The 25,472-nt window shown below is 32.9% G+C and overlaps 1 protein-coding gene across 1 annotated transcript; it reads left to right on the forward strand.

The window, feature by feature from the left end:
* The first annotated feature begins 2,709 nt into the window (after nucleotides 1-2,709).
* On the forward strand, nucleotides 2,710-9,267 carry LOC139498075 (YTH domain-containing family protein 2-like). Its single transcript, XM_071286394.1, has 3 exons — nucleotides 2,710-3,154; nucleotides 3,737-3,768; nucleotides 8,240-9,267. The coding sequence occupies exons 1-3, from the start codon at nucleotides 2,803-2,805 to the stop codon at nucleotides 8,909-8,911; spliced, it is 1,056 nt and encodes a 351-aa protein (XP_071142495.1). The 5' UTR covers nucleotides 2,710-2,802; the 3' UTR covers nucleotides 8,912-9,267.
* The last annotated feature ends 16,205 nt before the right edge of the window (nucleotides 9,268-25,472 follow it).

The following is a 25,472-nucleotide window of genomic DNA, read 5'->3' on the forward strand; positions in this document are numbered from 1 at the left end:
TGATTGTTTTATTACCCTAAAATGAATTTTGAACCTCCTTGGTATCTACATTGCTCTATCTCATTTGTTCCATTTCCCATGGTTGAATGCCCAAAGACTTTTGAGGACGCTCATATCAGTTTTGGACACACAACTCAACATAGCTTTAAGAAGTTTTTCTATGTCACTGACTATAACTTGAAACATACATTACTTTGTACAATTCCTGAATTAATCTATTGACAGGCTTGATTAATACATAGTGTGTTCAGCATTCAACTGTTGAAAACAAGAACTGTGCTAAAACGGAAGGATAAAGTAAGAGTGGTGACAAAATCGCTGACTTAATTATAAGTTAGCCCTTACACATCATCACCGATCCTCCCTGCTTTGTTTCCTTAGTTTATAGTTTCTATGTGAATTGATTTATTAGATTGAACATAATTCTGATACTGTTGATACTACTGTTCTTATAGGAAAAAGTTGCATTTATCATTTGTCTTGAAAACACTTTTTGTTTGTTTTGAAGTTTAACAGTTGACCAGTATAATATAGTAATAGTAAATGTATATATACCGACGGTTGTTTTTGTATTATTAAAGTTTTACAGTTACTTGACTTTCACCTAACACCTATTACATATATATATCCGACGAGGTTTTCAACATGCAAAATAGAAAGTTTACCAGGTAAAATAAACGGCAAATTGCATTTTCGAATTTTTACAAAAACGTTTTAAACATTAAATGCGACTCGTTAAATGTGTATATTACCTTTTTCACCGCGAATTGTGTTGTCAACTCAACTGTTACACATTTGTGCATTTAAGCTGGGGTCACACATTCACGATTTTTACTGCCGTCCTTGACAGGACCATTCCCGATTAAAATTTATAAAAAGTCTGATCAAGATCCTATGAATTGTGGATGTAAATTCAAACTTTAAAAATTTAATCACGACAATAATCAGATATTGTTCAGGAAGCGTCGAGATTCAACCGTTTCGTAGCGAATTTATCCCGATAATCCCGTTCTAAATCCGCTTATGATCCGATTTTTATCTTTCGCCAGGTAAAATTCGACCGAGTCTGTCACGACTGCGTCCCGATTCTACCGAATGTAATCCGACAGAGATCAGATAGTGACAAGACAGTGAACCGACGCTGACGGAAGTTATCCGTTCTAACACATTTCTCCAGATCATTCTCGTTCCACAGGACACCGTCCCGAATACACAGAACATTGTTAGGAATTCGATCCGATACAGCAGAATCTGTCACGACATAGGCACGATTGTAATACGAGTAGACAAAATCGGCTGAGTTTCCCCGAATGTTACGGGACGCACCTAACTGTCGGGGTGCTTTGCCGAACTATTCGGACCCTTCCCGACCAGTAAGAATCTGTTACGAACTAAAACGACTGCGTTCAGACAATAATAGGACATTCCAGATAATTGAGGATACTAATCCGACTTTTTCACTTTTCGTGTCGTATCGCTGTCTGATCTCAAACGGGAGTAATAATCGGCAATGTGTGAACCCCGCATTAAGGAATAAGATTAATGATTTAATTACCACAATGTGAAAACACTATCTTCCCAAAGTTTAACTATTCGAAAAATTGTCTTCGGCTGTCATCAGGCCGTAGTGTTCCAATGTGAAGTAGACAGAACTGGAATCGTAAACCAAAGCACTATTTTGCGATTTTTTAACAGGTACTAGCTGACTGCCCGTAATAAGGACTGCACAGGGAGTGGACGACCTCGCAGTCCGCAAATGACTGCTACAACATGGCATTAAACCCAATAGGTCGTGTTTTGGAGCGGTTTTAAGGTGTGGTGTGGCTATCTGTAATGACCAATAAATGGTATTGGTTACATGTTCCGGGTTATTCACCGGCTCAAAAGTACAGAAAAAAAACATTTTGCATGTTATTTACCGATAGTGATCACAGTTATTCTAGCCTGACAATGCTAGGCCTCACACCGTGCGTTTATTTCGTGCGCATAATTACATCAACGAACAGCCTTCGTCTTCTTTATCATCAGACTTGAATCTAATTGAATATCTGGATAACGTGTGCGGCAGCATCAACCACCGCCTCGGGCTTTTGATCAGCTCATGCATATGCTGCTAACAGGAATGGCGAGCAATTCCAATTTATAACATTAGAACGTTGATAGCATCAATGCTGAGAAGATGCGTAGCGGTCTCAGCAGCGAGATGTGGTCATACAAGGTATTAACTTTCAGAAGAGCGGAATTACCTCTAATTGTAAAAATATTCATTCATCGACATATATAATATCCGTTTTTTTTAATATAATGCTTGGTGTGAATACATTTCCAGCTATTTATTCTAAACAATCAATGCTTAAGTTATTATTGAACTTGATAAGACAATAAATGTGCTCTAATATAACTGTGTGATTTTATCTAGTCTGTTCATTGATTGTGCCTTAATTCAAATAGTGTCTAGAATAAATAAAAGATCACTCCATATCACGTGGAGAAAAAAAACGTTTTGTAAAAATATTTCGAAATAATCAGGTATCTATGCCATCAAAAAAGTCATTTGTTTAATACTTATCAGTGTATATCTAAAGTTTAAATGCGGACATATTGTTAAGGCAAATGTATACTTTATCATTGTTAGTTTACTTTGAAGAGTTTAAAAGACCCATAACAGAATTCAATCTAAACTGTATATCGTGTTACTATTTCAATGTTGATTTTCCGAATATTCAATATCTTCCATTTGTTCACTATATATATAAGGATTTGATAACACTTACTTATACCATTAATGGTAGAGCTAGCAATATGTCGGTAGTTTCTAGTGTTTGTAGCAGCACTTCAACAGATTCCATTGACTTGCGAGTAAGTCATCGTATGTTAAGATCAACTCTTAGATTTTTAAAAGATAACATTGGTATTGTGAGTGACGTCGTCATAAATAAGATCGATAAAAATGTTGATATTCTACACAAAGAAACCTATTCTGAGCATCTTACTAAAAAGGATAAAGATATTCTGAAAAAAAGCGAAAAAGTTCTACAAACCTCTGTCAGTTTGTTCAAAGACAGCCTGAGACAGATGACAACAGCATTAACGGAAATTCAAGAGATATATGACGACAGAATTGTACCCACTTTAGAGCAAACGCACGAAGCAGGTAATCAACGTAAATGTTAGTGTATATTGAAATATCATTTGTTTTTTATGTGCACAATAGTCGTCACCTAAAATGTGTCCATATGTCAGATATGAAAAACTCTATGAAGTTTGTATTTCCGTAAAAATTGTTTAATTTTTCGTGGGTATCAATGGAGCTGCCAACTACAAGAATCAAACCGGAGGAGAAAGTGAAAGAAAATGTAAATTTGTATAAAATTAATATACTTCCACTGAATCTATGAACGTATTTCAAAACATTCCTACAAAGTTCACGATAATGATAAAAACACTTAAACAATTTCCTCGAAGGAAACTGTCATTTTGAAAGAAATTACCGTCAACATTTTAATTTTTTTCTTTCTAAAACGTCAAATAACTTCATAGAAATTACTTGTTTTTGTGTTGCATAGTATTCAAACTTTTTAATCAGAAAAACGAACAACTCAAGCGGTGTTCTATCACTTTTGTTAATCCAGAATGGAATTGCACTATCAATTCTATTGATTTTATATCATCTGTGTTCAATAACAAAAAACATCAATGATATACGTAAATGAAAGATAACACTTATATATTTCAGAGTTAAAGGTTCAACCTATAAAAGAAGATCAGGTAGGCAGTAACATACATATAAAATAACGTCTGTGTATATTGTTTATTTTAATGTATTCGTGTAGAAGAAAAATCTTCGTTCGGCATATTAAAAGTTGTATTTTCTTTTTCGATACACGCGAATGTTAGCAAAAATATTTTAGGACAGGCAAATTGCTTCTTTTTAGTTTTAGTTATTCATGTCACTACAAAAGTCAAAAAGTCTGAAAAGACCAGTTTTTGTCTTGATTTGCATGAACTTTTACTCGACATTCTCCAAAAGTATGACTTGTGTCTTAATTTTTCTTGACAAATTCTCATTTATATCAAATTTGACATTCTGAATATGGTCTTAAAATTTCTTGACAAATTCTTGACATTTAAATACTGTCTTGAAATTTCTCGACATATTCTCGACATTCTTATTTTTTCTCAGTATGGCTTGACATATTCTGAACATTTTGAATTGTGTCTTAAATTTACTTGACAGTTCTGAGTTTTACAATCATGACCAATATTCATGATATATTTCCCTTTACATAATATACTGTTGTTTTACGTTACACTATTTACAAAAAATATGAACGTTAGGCATGTAAAATAATTGAAAATTTGGGTATCTAAATATTTTTACAAATGCAAATATGGCTATGAAATCTAATGTACAAAATAATTTAAATGTGAGTGTGTTGATATAAAACAATTTAAATTTGGGTTTTTAAATAATTTCAAATTTTGAATCCTAAATCTTCTTAATTAAATAATTAAAACCAATCATACTGTATACATTTTTCATTCTACAGTCATAATATTCAATGTTAATATGGTAAATAATTATTGTACAAAAATGTAGTTTATATAAATGACAAATTATGATGATATACAAAGCATTCATTTAACAGAAGAAAAATTTGTGTAATGTCATCTGTTAGAATATATATTAAGTATTACACATGGACAGGATGTTCCCATAAAATTAAGGTATTCCACACCCAAGCAGCCATACAACTTATCAGTTGACCATTCCAAAGATTAAAAGAAAATTAGTATCTACTCCAGGAATAATATAAAAAAAATGTATTCATAATGGGGTCTTACGAAATGGATCTCAAACAGACATGCACAATATAGATCTAAACATTTTTTTTCTTTTCAGGAAGGAGATATCACAATTTTTTTTATATAATTCAACACTCAAATTTGAATAAAAAATGTTTTTGGGTTGTTCTAAAAAATGGATAAGATTTTTGAATCAAGATGAGAACAAATTCTTTGACGTACACGAAAGCCACCCCCTTTCTTTGTTTAGCCACTCAAACCCAAAAGATGATGAATCGTGGGGTCCAAAAGGGACACATGGTCACATGTTAAAACTGCCTTCAAGACACCTATTTTAGTAAAGCAAATTTGACTAGCAGTTTTGCGAGTGGCGAAAAATCTAAATGTTGTTTGTCAGTTACTTCGCCTTATATTAAAAGTTAAAACAATTAATTATTAATAAATGTTTAATAAAAATCAATCAAAATTAAACTACATGGGGGATTATTCAGGGTATTCCAACTTTGGTGCACAAAAAAGGTATCTTACTACACCAAATTTATCCTTGATTCTCCAAAGTGTAGTTTAGCCATAATAACTAGAGGCTCTAAAAAGCCTGTGTCGCTCACCTTGGTCTATGTGAATATTAAACAATGGACACAGATGGATTCATGACAAAATTGTGTTTTGGTGATGGTGATGTGTTTGTAGATCTTACTTTACTAAACATTCTTGCTGCTTACAATTATCTCTATCTATAACAGTACTTTCTGTGGAAAATGTTATTGAAAATCTTCAAATTTTAAGAAAATTGTTAAAATTGACTATGAAGAGCAATAATTCCTTAGGGGGTCAATTGACTATTTTGGTCATACTGACTTATTTTTAGTTCGTACTTTGCTGTACATTATTGCTGTTTACATTTTATCTCTATCTATAATAATATTCAAGATAATAACAAAAAAACAGCAAAATTTCCTCAAAATTACCAATTCAGGGGCAGCAACCTAACAACCAATTATCCGATTCATCTTCAAAATTCCAGGGCAGATAGATCGTGACCTGATCAACAATTTTACTTCCTGTCAGATTTGCTCTTAATGCTTTGGTTTTTGAGTTATAAGCCAAAAACTGCATTTTACCCCCATGTTCTATTTTTAGCCATGGCTTGTTGGCCGAGTTACCGGACACATTTTATTAACTAGATACCCCAATGATGATTATGGCTAAGTTTGGTTAAATTTGGCCCAGTAGTTTCAGAGGAGAAGATTTTTCTAAAAGATGACTAAGATTTACGAAAAATGGTTAAAAATTGACTATAAAGGGCAATAACTCCTAAAGTGGTCAACTGACCGTTTTGGTTATGTTGCCTTATTTGTAGATTTTACTTTGCTGAACATTATTGCTGTTTACAGTTTATCTCTATCTATAATTATATTCAAGAAAATAACCATATAACGGCAAAATTTTCTTAAAATTGCCAATTCAGGGGCAGCAACCCAACAACCGGTTGTCCGATTCGTCTGAAAATTTCAGGGCAGACAGATCTTGACTTCATAAACGATTTAACCCCATGTCAGATTTGCTCTAAATGCTTCGGTTTCAGAGTTATAAGCAAAAAACTGCATTTGACCCCTATGTTCTATTGTTAGCCATGGCGGCCATCTTGGTTGGTTGGCCGGGTAACCGAACACATTTTTTTAAACTAGATACCCCAATGATGATTGTGACTAAGTGTGGTTAAATTTGGCCCAGTAGTTTCAGAGTAGAAGATTTTTGTAAAAGTTAACGACGACGGACGACGGACGACGCCGGACGCCGGACGCCAAGTGATGAGAAAAACTCACTTGGCCCTTCGGACCAGGTGAGCTAAAAAGGAGTATAAAACAGCAATAGAATGTCATAAACAATGCAGAATAAGTCTGTACATATTTCAGGCGAAATTTATACTGTTGAGATAGTGTCAAGACATATTTAAGACTGTCAAGAATGTTTCGAGACATATTCAGACATTATTTAGAACGTCAAGAATATGTCAAGACAGATCGAGACAAATTTAAGATAGTCAAGAATTGGTCGAGACTAATCCAGACTCTTATCAGATGAAACATGAAGTGTCGAGAAATTTTAAGACAATGTGCATACTGTCAAGACACTCGTCAAGAAAAACCAAGAAGCTTATTAGACAAATTAATACTATGTCAAGAATTTTTAAAAATTAATCCAACAAATTAAGTATGTCGAGTAAAAATTCATGCAAATTCAGACAAAAACTGGTCTTTTCAGACTTTTTGATTTTTGTAGTGTGAGTATCTTTAGATTTGGTAAAATTTGTCAAAGCATTCAAACAGTAAGTTGTATTGCATTAAAGCCTAACTTTTTCAGTTTTGTTTTGACTCATATTTTTCTTCTTTCGGTTAATTTTCCTACTACTTATTACATGTACATGAATACACATTAAGAAGACAATCTGAGACTTAAGCAGTGGACACTTATCCATTATTTATGCCAAATGTGGGGGCTGTAATTGACTAATGTTCAAAACTCCAAAAGGAGCTAGACTTGGTGTGTCGCAATAATAAGCGTCTTCTTTGTCAAGTGTGTTACATCCCTTGATACTACCTTTTATGAATATGGTTTCTTTCAACTTTAATCTATGAGGCCAAAAAAAGCTTTTAAATGAACATTTTTTATCTAAAGTATTTTTAGTGTCTACAAGAGGATATAATGCCAATGAGACAACTATCCAACAACGATCAAATGAAATAGATGTAATTAATAATAGACTTACTTATGGCCTTGTATAATGAGAAACCAATATTCCCATATTCGGCTATAAAAGGCAGTCATGAAATAGTAAGTAGTGTGTATATATATTACCACAAAATCGAGGACCCGCCTATATAGTTTTTTTAAGCCATAAAATTGAGAATGGAAATGGGGAATGTGTCAAAGAGACAACATACCGACCATAGAACAGACAACAGCAGAAGGTCACCAGTATTTTAAGGTGGTACCTAACACTACAGGGAGATAACTCTGTAAAGTCAGCTTAACGTTTTAATTACGTTGTGTTGTAAAAGGAATATTAAGCTACTCAATGATCAAAATTGGTGTTTTAAATTTTTATATTTTTGTTAAAGTGTAAATTTTTTTTTGAAAATTAAACGAGCCAAATTAATTTTAGTGAAAGTGTTGGGTACCACCTTAAAAGCAGAATTTTGAAGAAGTTTCTAAGAATTGACGTTTGAATTTGAAATGCAGAATAACCATTAATGAGTTTGCTCATCGCGTTTTCTTTTGTTTTACATGTGGAAAGAGAGCCTGAAGGGATCGTATATCGTAAACTAAAACAGCATATTTTTTTTTAATTTTCAGCTGATGCCAAATGCTTTGAAATATTATAGGTTTAGAGTAAAATCAAAGTAATATTTATTTATTATATTAAAAATAGGGACATACGTGTGCTAACCAAACACAACTTAGTTCAGACAATCTAAAAGTACAAATTACAAAGATTAAGGAAAATGATTCAAATACAAGAGCAGATGGAGAAAACAGAGATCAACAACAGCAGCAACAACCTGCGACTAACATATCAGATGAGTTAGTTCTTCAATACAACCCAAAAGATTTCAATCTCAACCCGAAAGGTGCCAGATTTTTTGTTATCAAAACCAGGACAGATGTTAGCATTCACGATTCGTTACGATTGCGCCTTTGGTGTAGCACAGAACATGGAAACAAACGAATGAACGCAGCATTTAAAGAAAGAGAAAATAAAGGGCCTGTGTTTTTGTTCTTCAGTGTTACTGGAAGCTGTCAGTTTTGTGGAATGGCCCAAATGATGACCAATGTCGACTTCAACGCAGACATAGAAGACTGGAAAAATACCCGATACAAAGGAATGTTTGCTGTAAAATGGATATATCTTAAAAATGTACCAAGTAGCCACTTAAGGCACATTCGACTTGAAAATAACGAAAATATGCCAGTGACATGTTCAAGAGACACACAAGAGATGTCGTTGGAAAAGGGGAAGCAAGTACTAAAGATAATGCACAATTATAGGCATACTAGTTCAATTCTTGAAGACGTTACACAGAGTGAAAGTAAACTGGAATAATCGCATAAATAAACTTATGGGAAAATTTAAAACGGAAAGTCTCTAATACAATGGCAAAAAAAATTCTCAAACACGTCAAAATTGAACTGTCATATTCCTGCCTTTGTACAGGCATTTTCTTTTGCAGAAAATGGTGGCTTAAATCTTTTTTAATAGCTAGCTAAACCTCTCACTTGTAAGACATTCGCATCACATTGTGCTATGTCAACGATGTGTGAACAAAACAAAGTAATGCTAATTCTGAACCAAACTAAATTTCATGAGTGATGTCGCTTTTCATCTGGATATAGTTCTATTTGAATATTATACGTACCAAACATTCATATTCGAATAAAAATTATATTTTAATTGATAAAGAATAAGCTTTCAATTGAATAAGAATGGCATCTCACGCATCAGCAAAATATATATGATAGGTGTAATTCTTTACAACCTATAGAACTAGACAAACTCATGTCCGCCATTCTGTATCTATACAAATAAGAAAATTAAATTTAGTTAAACTAAATGTGGATATACTTTAGCAAGTAAACATATATCTTAAAAGTAGATTTAAAGGGGCACTAGCTGTCAAATTCATTGTGACCGATTTGACTCAAATTCTCATATTTGGTTTATAACAATGTAAAACATTTATCCAAACTATCAAAAGTCTAAAATAAACAGTTTACAGAGCATGGGGTAGATAATATATAGGTTCGTTTCGTGTGTATTTTAGTCCAGACGCCATCTAATTAACTATCGATTTGACCTCAGATGACCATATAAGCGATGTAAACAAAAATAAAGATACGAATAGATTAAACCAACACGTGCAATTGCATTTTTATAGGTCTGTTTGATTTTATTTTATAGATTAAAAATAGATGTTTCTCATTGTTTTTAACCATATAAGAATGATTTTATGTGCATCGAATTAGTAATCAAATGATTTACCGTAGTTTCACTTTCATTGTTGACATTCTTTTTCTTTAAATAACCAGTACACGTACAATGCATGCGTTGTCAATCTCTAGCTAGGGGTTAACTTGAAGTTCACATGAATACCGGTTAGAATGATGATGACGTTTTCACTTGCAAGTGAATCAGTCAAAAATTATGTTTAATCGCTTATTTCAACAAAATTAAAGGAAATTGATTGCTAAAAGCAAATTATTATTTCATTATTCCAATTTGATTAATGATTGATCTAAAAAAAATCATACTTTATTTTTTTATATATATCGTAGCTAATGCTCCTTTAAACAGAAATGTTTGTTACAATATCATTTTTAACTTTTCTACAATAGTATGTGAAAGTACTTTTGCACAAAAACAGAAAAGGCGGCATTGTGAACTTGTGCATATGTAGTTATTTTACTGAGTAAGTTAACACATGTATAGTTTAATTTTGTATACAATGTCTACAATAACAGGTGTATTGATCATTTACATTATCTAAGATGCCATATGTTCGCTAATTTAATTCAAATAGTAGTTTTTCAGTAAGCATTGTTTCTGTAATAAGTTTATCCAAATTTTCTATGTGCGTTTTTATTTTTATTTTTTTATTATTTTTTTTTTTTTTGGGGGGGGGGGGGCCTGACCGTGGTGTCATTTTTGGTGCCATCAGTGTGTCGAAAACAGTTATTTCTATTATGTTTATAACAAAATACTAGTTTCAATTTTATGAATTATAATTCTCCATCTTCTACAGGCATATTTTATCCCAGGTTTAAAGCATGTTTACATTATCATTCATTCAGAACGGAACATTGCCTAGTTGCAATTCATTCATTTAAATATTTCAGAATAAAGGCTTCATTTGTCTAATAATGGGGCATACATTTTCAGTTTCTATCTGTTTATTTGTATATAAGCCATATACACATTAGGAGATATGTAAGGATTGCTGAAAACTATCCACCATACAGTCAGGATCCTACTTCGTCAAAATTATCTCCCCATTACGCCAGTTCATTTTCACAATCGTAAAAATGGAAGCCATTGTAGCGATGACGCGCTACCAATTTTGCTCTTGGAAACCGATAAATTTATCCACATTGCACCAATACGATCCTTATATGTCAGTTATATTTTAAAAGACAAATGTATCAACTAGCTAATGAGCATCAGTTAATGATATTGTCTGCATTGATTCAACTTAAAACTATTGTCTGATCGGTTGTTAGGTGGAATTTTCGAAAAATCATAAACATTTAAAAAAAATCTAATTAAATATTTCATGGAAGGGCAGACTAGATTTTTTTAGTGGTTGAAGACTATAAACCCTAGTTATCACACACAAAAAATTAGAATTTTTCGAAGATATGCATTTTCATCATCCAACTTGCAAGACTGTCGTCAAGTACTTTCAGTAAAAAAATAGCTATTCGAACACACCTTCCCTGTTTTTGTGACTCATTAGATAGGTATTTCACTTGACCCATATATTTCATCTTTTAGTACTGTTATTTTTTTGTGTTATAAAGTCAACCTGTAGCTTTAATATATAAAAATGATAGAATCTGAAGCGAGACGATGTATGAAATATTCTTACTTTGAACGATATCAAGACAAAATACTCAACTCAAACACGCCCTAACATAAAAAGGTGCACTCGATTTTCTCTTTTCGATACAATTGTTACCTATTTTTTGGAATTTTTTCTTCAGTCACATAATGGAAGGGCAGACACGAAAATTACTGAACTAATAGATTGATATCTTTTCCGTCCGTGGTAATTTTTTCAAAAAAATCGGAGGTTATGCATTTTTGTCATCCAACTTGAAAGATACCCATGTCGTCGACTTGATATCTAATTGTTCTGCTTAACTATATACTAGATAAATTGAAAACTTATGCAAATGGTGTTTTTGAAATAAAACACCTCGTAATTGAGAAGAAAATTGCAGTTTTGTTTGTTTCTATTAACTTTTTAAAATTTGTCACTATAGTAAACAATACAGTAAACATTTATCGCCTTCTCTAATAGAGAGCTTCGATTCTTTTGTTCTATTTCAACCTGGTTTCCGACTGCATAGTTCAAACGAAGATAAAAATCATTCATAATAGATCACCATACGGTACAAGTTATATGTTTTATCAGTTAGAAATGATGGTTCTTTTCAAAGCATAAGCAGTACTATTTTAATGCACCATATGCGCATTTTCGAAAATAGTGTTGTCTTATATTGCCTAAGGCCAAAATATTTTAAAATCCAAAATATATTCAAAAAATGAAGACCTGATAAACCACAAAAATTAACTAAAAGTAGAGAGGCAAATCAGGAAAAGGCCACGGTGCCAATAAAAAGGCTTTTAATTTTGCCATTCGATTAGGGACTCTCTAATTTTGATTACATATCTTTTTTGGAGTACGGTTTATTTTGTTATTTTACTTTTTACATGAGGGAACATCTCACACAAGTTCCAAACTCGACATTTTTTTTTTAAATCAAATATTCAGTACTTTAATACATTAAACATGTTAAATGCATCTAACATTTATAAATCCAGTTCTAGGTGCACAGGTGTGTCTTTTAAGTTTGATTTCTATGTGTTAACACAGCCATATTGATGAATCGTCAATTTACTTAACGCAAGTATCATGATGTGAGAGCAACCAAAGTAAACTATTATTCTGTAGTCCTATTTAGTAAATAATCTTTTTTGAGTTGTCTCTCTTTTCATATACTAATAAAAGAGCAATTGAACGAATAAAATGCTACCGGTAAATTCGGGTTTGCTTTATTATATTTTTGTTTTAAGGAAAGTTCAGTTGAAATAAAAAGATTACAATTTTATATTTGTTAGACACAACTTCATTTACGCTCATAGGCATGGCTATATTTACATTCAATTCGGTGTATTTTGTTTTGTACAATTGCATTGTCTTAGAATTTTTTATTTCAGAACGCTAATGTCTGGTGTTGTTTTGTGCGGTATTTTAACATCTGTTGTTTTTTTTTTCTTATTCGTAATCATTTTATTAATGCATGTTGTATGTATGCATATTTTTGAGGGAAAGGGAAGGGGTCGAATTCCAGACAAACTGTTGTCGTCATTCATGCAAAATGTTATTACTGCATATCGTGAATTTGTTTATAAATACAATTCTGCAATTATTTTTTCCAATGTTTAAAACTATCATAAAATCATAATCAAGAAAGTAGTTATTTATTTTTGCATGTATATGGACACTGTTATTGTACTTAAAACAGATACTTCGTGTTACATGTATATAAACTCCCCTTGTTCAAAAGAAATAAAAAGAAATAAAAGAAATTAACTCAAGCTTAAACATATTAAGAAGGAAATACGCCAAAAAGATCAATTTAGTTCGTTTATAAGAAGTGCAGAAGTTGACCTTGAATTTGATTAATACCTTACCACCAGCGTATGCAATCATTTAAAGTCAATGACATAAAAACAGAAATTTAACACTACACATGACAGGTATATTGCATTAAGTATGAATAGGTATCTCAGTGCCGTTTTATGATCGGGGTCTAGTTTTTTCGCAAACATGCTAACATGGATAATTCAGATACCGTTTCTAAATGCAATGATCGTAGAGAGTTGATGTAATGACTTTTGCAATTTGTACTTGATATTTATTATGTATGTAAAATATATACTAAAGCATGCACTACCATCCAAAAAGAAAAAAATAACAAGGTGACAACATAGGAAAATTATAAGCTTAATGGAGAGATAACAAAATTTTCAGTAAATTACATATAAGTAATGCTTTTACGTCAGACCTCTTGCAAACTGACGTAGGAAAAATGCTGCTAGCTCCTTCACCCTATTATATCATTTACGATTTTTCATTAATTGTCAGAGGTGGCAAACGACAAACTTAATTTCAACCCTCAATACTAAGAGTCGGACTCTGTTTTATCCATAATATAATATCTTTTATTCTTTAAGTCGTCTTCATTTTATATTATACATATCCATAACCTTTTCCATTTTACTTCACCCACTTAAAACACTAACACTTATATTTAACTTAAACCTTTTTTCTAAACTAAACACTTATTTTGAGAATTTCTGTTTTAGGTTAACTAATCACTTTTTCATTTCCCAAAATTTCTATTAGAATGAAGTTCAACTTTATTATAGAAACAGGAAATACAATTTTGTCGACATAACATAAAATTCATATTAACGTAGAATTACAAAAAAATATGGACTTTAATTAGGATCTAACTGGGGTTCGTGTTGTTTATTCTTTAGTTTTCTATGTTGTGTCATGTGTTCTATTGTTTTTCTGTTTGTCTTTTTCATTTTTAGCCATGGCGTTGTCAGTTTGTTTTAGATTTATGAGTTTGACTGTCCCTTTGGTATCTTTCGCCCCTCTTTTGAATAGGAAATACGCCAAATAGATCAATTAAGTTTGTTTATAAGAAATGCAGAAATTGTACTTGAATCTGATTAATACCTTACCACAAGCTTATACAAGTCAGTGACACAACAGACAGAAATTTAACACTAGACCTGACAGGTATATTGCTTTAAGTATGAATAGTTCTGATAATTCTACGCTATGATCAAGATCTCGTGCCAACATCTGATGAAAAAGTATATAGTAAGTGACGTAAACATCCACTTTTTGTCAAAGGCAAATAAGGGTAGATAACTCGATAAAGTAACTTTTAAAATAGAATGTGTAATGAATTTACCTATTTTATTATGTTACAAGAAATTGAGTCCCGCATATTATTAGAGCTATATTCTCATATTTTATCTTAAAATTCTATGATGTAGTTTTCTTTTCATCGCCCAACTTTGGGTTTTCCATGCATAATCTAGACAAAATCTGACAATTTTGCTCAATACGTAGCGAGAAAAAAATCATGGTGACGCATACTTTTTATTAGTTTAAAAAAAAAGCATAATATGAACTCCACTTTGACAAACTATCAAAAACATTCTATGGATTTAAGTTAAGATCTAACTTAAATAGGAAATACACCTAGCCTATAAATAGATCAATTTAGTTCGTTTATAAGAAGTGCAGAAGTTGTCCTTGAATATGATTGATACCGAACCACAAGCGTAAACCATCATTTAAAGTCAGTGACATAAAAGACAGAAATGTAACACTAAACCTGTCAGCTATATTGCATTAAGTATGTATAGTATTGATAATTCTACGCTATGGTCAAGGACTCTTGCCAACATCGGTTTAAAAAGTATATAGTAAGTGACGTAAACATCCACTTTTTGTCAAAGGCAAATAAGGGTAGATAACTCAGATTTAACGAGACATAACTCGATAAAGTAACTTTTAAAATAGAATGTGTTGTGAATTTACCTATTTTATTATGTTACAAAGAAAACGAGTCCCGTTAACCCTTTATTTCTTTTTCTAATCTGAAAGCATATTATTAGAACTATATTCTCATATTTAATCTCAAATATGTGGTGTAGTTTTCTTTTTGTCACTCAAATTTGTGTTTTCGATGCCAATCTATAATACATTGGCTGACAATTTGCTCAACCCGTAGCGTGAAAATAAGCCCCGTGACGCATACTTTTTATTAAATTTTTGAGAAAAGCATATTAACTACACTTTGACAGACTATCAAAATATTATATAGATTACAATTAAGATCTAACTTGAATAGGAAATACGCCAAATAGATCAATTTAGTTCGTTTATAAGAAATGCAAAATTTGTCCTTCAATTTGATTAATACCTTACCACAAGCATATACCATCATTTAAAGTCAGTGACATACAAGACAGAAATTTAACACTAGGTCTGACGGGTATATATCATTAAGTATGTATAGTATTGATAATTCTACGCTATGGTCAATGACTCGTGCCAACATTGGTTGAAAAAGTATATAGTAAGTGACGTAAACGTCCACTTTTCTGCCAGAGGTAAATATAATATGTATATATAGAATGTATCATTAAGCGATAATGAGAGCTAGGGGATCCTTTAAGTACTTGTAGTGTTTACTTTGAGATAGGTTCTTTATATAGACATACTATGGTGTGAATTTTTCACCTATCAGCTTTTCTCAATGAAATATACCAGTCGGTGTCTCAGTGCTGTTTATTGAAAGGTAGAAAGGTCGATGTCTAGTTTTTTTTCACAAAAATGCTAACAAGGATAATTCAGATACCGTTTCCAAATGCTGTTGTCGTAGTCAGTAGCTGTAATGACTGGATTGTCAGGTTTACAAGCAGACATGAACAACAAACAATTACCATTGTAATAACTATAATCCAAATGTGTTCTACTTTTGCAATTTGTATGTGTACTGTATACTTGAGCAAGAACGAACAAACTGAAAAGAAGAAAAAAATGACAAGGTGACATCATCAAAGACATGAGCGCGATAAAGAGATAACAAAAAAGTCCTTATTATAGGAAATACTAGATCACTTTCACGCCAGACCCCTTGCAAACTGACGTCGGACAAAAATGATGCTTGCTCATTTCCCCTAAAACTATCATTTAAGCTTTTCATTGATTATCAGACGTGGCAGACGACAAACTAAATCTCAACCCTCAAAATTAACAATCAGGCTCTGATTTTATCCCTAAATCATTATATTCAATCCTTTATGTCATCTTCATTCTATATTATACATATTCATAACCTTCCCTTTTACTTCACACGCTTACAACACTAACCCTTATCCATAATCTTTAACTCAAACCATGACTCTTAGACTTTATTAAACCCGAATTTGAGATTTGCTGATTCAGGTTAACAAAACACTGTCATTATCATTTTTACATTACGCCAATTCTCTCTTAGAATGAAGTTAAATTTTATTATAGAAATATGTAATACATTTTCGTCTTCCTAACATAAAGTAGAATCCTGTTAAAAAGGAATTTATATGAATCTAGAGACAACATGATAAATAAATCAAATCACAACTAAATTATCTGAATACAGAAAAAGTAAAAACGTTATGACAATATTGTTAAAAACCAAGGCCAGTGGCCGTTTAATTAATATGTCTTAAAAACCAAAACTGTTCTTTAGTACGTCTAAAAAGGGTTAAAGACCTACATGTACATTTTTTCATACGATATTTTAAGAAAAGAGTAACATCTTCGTAACCTTTTACCAGAATATTACTCTTTGACTTGTTCTTTTTCCTTGGTCAGCATAAGTAGACGTGACGAATAGTATTAGACCAATAAAAGAGGGACGAAAGATACCAGAGGGACAGTCAACCTCACAAATTGAAAATAACAAACTCCGGATGGCGTTCGTAAAATTTACGGAGGGATGATTTCAACTTCACCATTTGGAACTCTTGGTTTAATAGCTTCCTTGTGATATAGCTTCCTCCGGAACAAATTACGGGGATATGCAAAAAGTTCGAAATAATCCTAAACCAAGGTCACTCTTAATTTACATGTAAATACCACAAGCCATATAAAGGTAGGTACCAAATGAATTAATTAATGAAAGGTATGCCAAACAAAAAGATAATAACATGCAGGAGGCCGGTATAACACTCTACATGTTTATAAATCTTGATAAATCGAATACCCCCTTTGTTCAATCAAACTTTGGTGTGAATTAACTTCACTTGATACCGTATAACACTGTATATAATCCGCATGTTACAATTAAATATTGACATAGAGATTAAATAATTCAGATAGTATTTAAATTATTATTTATACAAAATTTTGTCTTAATTTAGTAGTAGGTGAACTTTAAATTATAAATATGTTTAATTTTTGTTAAATAATTAAGAGTTTTGATTGAAATTGAACGTTCTATAAGATTTGTGTTAAAAAAAACATTCATCTAAACATTGTAACGACAAAAGATGAAGTACATTGTTGAACTTAATATAACAACAATGTCACGGATTCAAGTGCATCACTTTATTATTTACCCAAAATAAAGATGAACGTTGAGCTAGAGAGATGACATGCACCACGTGTTTGCCGTAGTATGAGTTGAGGATAGATCTAGATAAAAAATTACACCAAATAGTTGCACACAAAACACTTTGTTTAGCACTCCTCATAGCATTACTGTGTACACTGCCACTAAGAAACTAAAAGGATGAAAAAGAAGCAAAACTGTTCACCACTAAGTCTGACTATTTGTGTGATGCTGTTTTCTGTTCGTACATTTATTTGAATTTTGTTGTAATGTTATAACTGGGGGTAAAAAGGAATCTACGTGCTCTCGCACACACGCGACCACAGTACCACGAGACTTACTACCATGACGTTATAAATAAGACTGAAAATGTTTCATGCTACGGTTAGTTGGGCTATCATATTTTGTTGTAAAACAGTTTTAGTACCTTTAGTCTAATATGCATGATTTTTTTATTAGTTGTTATTGGCTGTGAACTAGCTGTCAGGAACTGCGAGTACTCTCAGATAAGTATACAAAGTGTAGTTTTGTTATTGGGATGTACAACTGTACAAGTACCCAGCTACGTCAACTCTGTGTTTTTGTTAGATATATTTCTATTTGTATCAATGTGATGAGTTTACACTTTTTCAAATGGTTTTCATAGTTCGTTCTAATGATGTACTGTTACACCACTGTATCAGGTTAGGAGAAGGGTTGGGATAACGCTAACATGTTTAAACCTGCCACATTATGTATGTATGTGCCTATCTCCAGTCAGGAGCCTGTAATTCAGTGGTGGTCGTTTGATGCTATGTAAGATATTTGTTGTTAGTTCATTTATGGTATATTGATTAGGTCGTTAGTTTTCTCGTTTCAATTGATTTTTTTTTCATTTGTCATTTGGGGGCCTATTATAGCTGACTATGTGGTATAGGCTTTATTCATTGTGGAAGACCGTATGGTGATCTATAGTTTTTATAATTTCTGTGTCATTTTTGGTCTCTTGTGAAGAGTTGTCTCATTGGCAATCATACCACATCTTCTTTTTGTATATGTGTAAACAATGTCACCACAACCAAGGATGCAATGACCTCAATGATGAACAAAGATCCACACAATAGATAAAATACTTTAGACTATCTTACCTGTCTAAACATTAGTGTATAAATTAAACGTAGACTATCAGGATCTACCAAAATTGTCCTCTAGGGAAACAACATTGAGATACAAGTAAAAGATCAGTACTGAAGAGGTAGATACTACGGACAGTCGCACTATCATCTTGTGTACTGAAAAGGTAGATACTACGGACAGCCTCACTATCATCTTGTGTACTGAAGAGGTAGATACTACGGACAGCCTCACTATCATCTTGTGTTGTAAACAGTACTGAAGAGGTATATACTACGGACAGCCTTACTATCATCTTGTGTACTGAAGAGGTAGATACTACGGACAGCCACACTATCATCTTGTTTACTGAAGAGGTAGATACTACGGACAGCCTCACTATCATCTTGTGTACTGAAGAGGTAGATTCTGTACTATGGACAGCCTCACTATCATCTTGTGTACTGAAGAGGTAGATACTACGGACAGCCTCACTATCATCTTGTGTACTGAAGAGGTAGATACTACGGACAGCCTCACTATCATCTTGTGTACTGAAGAGGTAAATACTACGGACAGCCTCACTATCATCTTGTATTGTAAACAGTACTGAAGAGGTAGATACTACGGACAGCCTCACTATCATCTTGTGTACTGAAGAGGTAGATACTACGGACAGCCACACTATCATCTTGTGTACTGAAGAGGTAGATACTACGGACAGCCTCACTATCATCTTGTGTACTAAAGAGGTAGATACTACGGACAGCCTCGCTATCATCTTGTGTACTGAAGAGGTAGATACTACGGACAGCCTCACTATCATCTTGTGTACTGAAGAGGTAGATACTACGGACAGCCTCACTATCATCTTGTGTTGTAAACAGTACTGAAGAGGTAGATACTACGGACAGCCTCACTATCATCTTGTGTACTGAAGAGGTAGATACTACGGACAGCCTCACTATCATCCTGTGTACTGAAGAGGTAGATACTACGGACAGCCACACTATCATCTTGTGTACTGAAGAGGTAGATACTACGGACAGCCTCACTATCATCTTGTGTACTGAAGAGGTAGATACTACGGACAGCCTCACTATCATCTTGTGTACTGAAGAGGTAGATACTACGGACAGCCTCACTATCATCTTGTGTACTGAAGAGGTAGATACTACGGACAGCCTCACTATCATCTTGTGTACTGAAGAGGTAGATACTACGGACAGCCTCACTATCATTTTGTGTACTGAAGAGGTAGATACTACGGACAGCCTCATTATCATCTTGTGTACTGAAGAGGTAGATACTACGGACAGCCACACTATCATCTTGCGTACTGAAGAGGTAGATACTACGGACAGCCACACTATCATCTTGTGTTGTAAACAGTACTGAAGAGGTAGATACTACGGACAGCCTCACTATCATCTTGTGTTGTAAACAGTACTGAAGAGGTAGATACTACGGACAGCCACACTATCATCTTGTGTTGTAAACATTACTGAAGAGGTAGATACTACGGACAGCCTCACTACCATCTTGTGTTGTAAACAGTACTGAAGAGGTAGATACTACGGACAGCCTCACTATCATCTTGTGTTGTAAACATTACTGAAGGGGTAGAGACAGTCGCACTATCATCTTGTGTTGTAAACATTACTGAAGAGGTAGAGACAGCCTCACTATCATCTTGTGTGCTGAATAGGTAGATACTACGGACAGCCTAACTATCATCTTGTGTTGTAAACATTATCATCATTCAACGAATCAGTGTGTTAAATAACAAACTGTGTATGATGTTACACTATTGCTTTAGAAATCTTAAGTAATGTATGTCCTTTCATCAAAGTTCTGGTTTATTGTGCTGTTCCCCTTTGTATATCAGTCGGATATGATTTATGTACAATTATAAACCCCATATTATTTTAGTCAGTTTGATAAATATACATAAGTATACAAGTGAACACGTTGCTGTTTTGTCATTTTCAAATAGTGCCTTCATGCGACTAAAGATTATTTTCTACAATTTTTAATTTTAGTTTCTTGTGTATAATTCGGAGTTTAGTATGACGTCAATTATCAATGAAAAAGTATATATCTTTGTTTAAGGGCCAGCTGAAGGACGCCTCCGGGTGCGTGAATTTCTCGCTGTATTGAAGACCTTGGTAACCTTCTGCTGTTGTCTTTTCTATGGTCGGGTTGTTGTCTCTTTGACACATACCCCATGTCTGATCTCAATTTTATAAATATTTGAGAGTTAAAATAGTTAACAATTCTTCTTTAAATGATAGTAAAAAAGACACTTGTCTTCCTCGTTTAAATAAATATTGATACAACCAGTTTTGCACATGTGTGTGCATTTATCTTAATAAGTAAGATTTGTCTATAAAGAGAAACGGTCCATATATTATGAAGAGTACTAGAATTTGACTTATTTAAGGCTTTTAGTATTGACAGTAAGATAGCCCAAGAGTGATTTAAGACCATTGTAAGAAGGTAATTCTAGTACAAGTATAAGATATATAATGTGTGAAAACGTTTTCAATGGGTTTCTATTCAGATTGAGATAATAAATGAATTGTGATTTGTATGTACTCTTTTGCCAAGTTCGTGTAGTCCAATATTGTGTTTTCTATTTGACAATTTGTTAACTATTGTTATTCTTTTCTGCTTTCTTTCGTTTGTGTGTCTTTCCTTCTTCTTTCTGAAATCTGTGAGTTTTTCTTTCTTTCTTGGGATTATGTGTTTTTCCTGTTTTGTTGTCTTTTTGCAATGAATGAAGGACAGAATTTTTAAATTCAAAGTCATATATTTTACAAATTGTGACTTAGATGGAGAGATGTTACAGTGGCACTCATGCCACATCTTCATTAATCTAGTATGTAGTATCTACAGGTTTTTAACCGCTGTATATTGTGAAAAGAGGGACGAAAATTACCAGAGGGACAGTCAAACTCATAAATCGAAAATAAACTGACAACGCCGTGGCTAAAATGAAAAAGACAAACAGACAAATACATCGATCTATAATAGATTATTCTATCTCTTCCAGCTTTGTTTCTAAATATTGCTTGGTTTGAAACTCTGATGATGCATGCATCACGTGGCGTGCATAGCAGCTAGTGGTGTGTATCTGTCTACAAAGATGAATTTATCAAAATTATAGGGACTTAATTTTCGGTTACACTTGACACCATTTGCTAGTATGGTCTCGAGAAAAGATGATAGTCCGTTGGAAGGGGACGATAAATGGCTTACTCGTGTTAAAAGAGAAAAATATCTCGTGCACGTAAAAGACACCCTTGTAAGATTTAGAAAAAGAACAGGCTATAGCTAATACTGCTTCAAGGCGACAATTGCACCTGCAAAGTGGAAATGGATTAATATAAGTTTTAAAAACTTGTTTCCTAATCCACTATGAATAAATATATTTATTATAAAGTTGAAGTCATCTAATGAAATAAAACAGTTTTGTTTTCAGCTGTGTCTCTGTTTCAGAATAATGCGCACAGGTTGGGCAGCCAAAAGTAATGTTAACATAAAAAAAGGCAGTATAAGCAAAACTAATGGTGTCTAAATGTAAACACAGGATCCAATTGACGGACGGAATGAAAGCTTAACTTTTAGTTGTCACAAATTAGAAACAGACAAGTTCAATATTTGATTTTGATTACATGTATATATATAAAAGAAGGTGTGGTATGATTGCAAATGAGACAACTCTCCACAAGAGACCAAAATAACACAGAAATTAACAACTATAGGTCACCGTACCGCTTTCAACAATGAGCAAAGCCAATACATCATAGTCAGCTATAAATAGCCCCGAAATGACAATGTAAAACAATTCAAACGAGAAAACTAACGGCCTTATTTATACAATGTATAAAGAAATGAAGAAAAACAAATATGTAACACACAAACAATCGACAACCACTGAATTACAGGATAATTCTGGCCTTTCATCTCCCCTCTCATAGATCTATAGCGTATCCTACTTAAGGAATTCGCAGTGAACATCGTGCATCCTTCGGCAATCATCGGGTGACTCCGCTAATCTCCTTCTTTGAAGATACGGAATCAGCCGAGTTGTGACGAACGCATTGTGGATATTCAAATGGCCTACTTTTTTGTCGCTGTGATGTATGCAAACCTATGTGAGTGCATGTATTTAGTTCAAGGTCTTCTATTGATCACCTTGATGTTCTTGAATTATATAATTCTTAAACGTTTTCAAAAGGATTAAATATTCTCTTAAGTCATTGTTTTACAAAGAAATCATAAATCTTGTCTTTGTATATAGACATGTATTATATAATCCATGATTAAGCACGTATTAGAGAATGATTTAGCATAGGCGTACGTGCATATTGTAACTTTAAATAAGGAAATTACCAAGAGAGCAATTAAAAGTTATAAGTCGTAAAGAGAGAAAAGAGACAAACCAATCGCTGAAGAAAAAAAGGATGAAAACAAAACCTTCTCTTTTACTTTTAGATAAACTTAAATCAATACTGTATATTACGAGTTACAGTTTTTCATTCAAAGATGATGCAAGATATCCGATGATAGGAATAGATGGTGTTAACGTCCAGTGGCGAATAACATGCAAATTTGACTTAAAGCTGACCAGTCTTTGTTATAACTTCTTTATGTCACGTGCTTTGCAGAGAAGCAGCAGATACATATTGTAAAGGTCAAATGCTCTTTACGTGGTAAGGTCTTATACACCCTTAGCTTTTAAATAATTTTATATGGGTCACTGCAGAAATGCGCTTTAAACGCACGAAATTAAAAAAACAATTCAGGTCTTTGGCTTGACTCGGTCTACATGTTTGATTAAACCCACGACCTCTCCCACTGTAGACGAAACCATGACTCCACCAAGGCACTGATATCAATTAATACCGTTCCTCCTTCACTTTTAGTACCTTTTTGGATTATATAATAGCTCTTCGTTTTTTTAATTTATTTATTTATGAAATGCACATTTTATACATAAGCTTTTGATTTTCAAATAGTATGGCCTCGAACATCACTGAAGAGGCATTTATTGTCGAAATAGTGCAGAAAAATGATATCGTGCAGAAAACTTTTATTTAATTATATGTTCGACAGCAGTTTGCTAACTGATATGACATGTCGCTCGATTTAAATCTTCAAAAAATTTAATTACACGACCTTTGTTTCTTTAATCAAAATTGAACACAGAAAGGGTATTAGTATTAGAACAGGTAGATCTCCAAATATATTTTCATAGTAATTAAGAAAGGCGTATTAAATTAATATCCGGGTACTCTCTCTTCCTCTATCAATAAAAACTGGCCCCCAAGAAATATCCAAAACCAAAAGTGGCGCTTAAAATCAAACATCATATTGATAAACCAGTTCAATAAACTCATATAGTTATTGAAATAACTTCTAATAAAAAATGAAGGATATGTTTCCAAAACAAGACAAATATTAAAGAGGCCCCTCATGGGGGGGTCCTAGTAATCACATAATCACCATTTTTTTGCCAATATAATCACATAATCATTAAATATTTGCTTATCTTTAGTAATCAAATAATCATAAACTAAAAATACAGTCCTAGGTAATCAAATAATCATGAAATATTTGGCTTAATAATCAAACAATCATTAAAAAAACGGCCAAGTTATCACATAATCAAAAACCCCATGAGGGCCCTCATTAAATATTACAATATCCTGAAATGGATTATTAAAGATTTAAAGCAGGCTACTTCCTCATATTGAACAAACCAATCGTGATTATATATTGACCTTGTTCAAAATGTCAACAAGCTTCTTGAATAAAATTGTCAATTGTATTGCACCCATTCCTGATAGATGAATTATGGAATTTGAACACGATAATATCGAATGCCAAAATGAGTGAGAAAATTTAACAGTGTATGCGTAGATCTTAATATTCATTCAAAAATAATTTCTCTTACTTAATACATGTATGCATGAAATATTAGCTGCTAAATGTCAAACCAGCATTTTACACGTCTGTGTACTTATACATCCCGTCATTGTATTTTTATGCCATGGTAAATGTATTTATCTTTTTTTTATAGTGATTGAGATAATAACATAATGCTGACTGGTGTACCACTAATTTTTTCCCTATTATGTCCGGGTTTTCTTTGTTCACATATGATTTTCAATGTAATGGAATTTAATCCGACTGTCATACAAGTGAAAGGTTTAGCAATCTATAAAACCAGGTTTAATCCACCATTTTCTGCGTATGAAAATGCCTATACCAAGTCAGGAATATGATAGTTGTTGTCCATTCGTTTGATTTGTTTGAGCTTTTGATTTAGGGACCTTTCCGTTTTGAATTCTCATCGGAGTTCAGTATTTTTGGGATTTTACTATTTAGACATTTTATATGTATTTCTTCAAAAGCAGACCATTCAAAAACTGAACACGAAACACTAGATCATAATATATTATCATGTCATCAATGAAAAGTGCATCTTTGATATCAGTGTTAATATTTACATAGATCAGTAACCTTTTTATTGGTCCACTTATATCCACTTGTTAGGGTTCGATTAAATACCAACAACCCTCTAACCTGCACAT

Source organism: Mytilus edulis, chromosome 12 (genome assembly GCF_963676685.1).
Source record: "Mytilus edulis chromosome 12, xbMytEdul2.2, whole genome shotgun sequence".
Lineage (NCBI taxonomy): Eukaryota > Metazoa > Mollusca > Bivalvia > Mytilida > Mytilidae > Mytilus > Mytilus edulis.

What these genes read in the sequence shown, in the direction of transcription:
- LOC139498075 (XM_071286394.1), top strand. Translation starts at nt 2,803, where the DNA reads ATGTCGGTAGTTTCTAGTGTTTGTAGCAGCACTTCAACAGATTCCATT. An exon ending in AGAGCAAACGCACGAAGCAG is followed by an intron (nt 3,155 to 3,736) that starts GTAATCAACGTA and finishes TATATATTTCAG; the next exon opens with AGTTAAAGGTTCAACCTATA. An exon ending in AACCTATAAAAGAAGATCAG is followed by an intron (nt 3,769 to 8,239) that starts GTAGGCAGTAAC and finishes TATTAAAAATAG; the next exon opens with GGACATACGTGTGCTAACCA.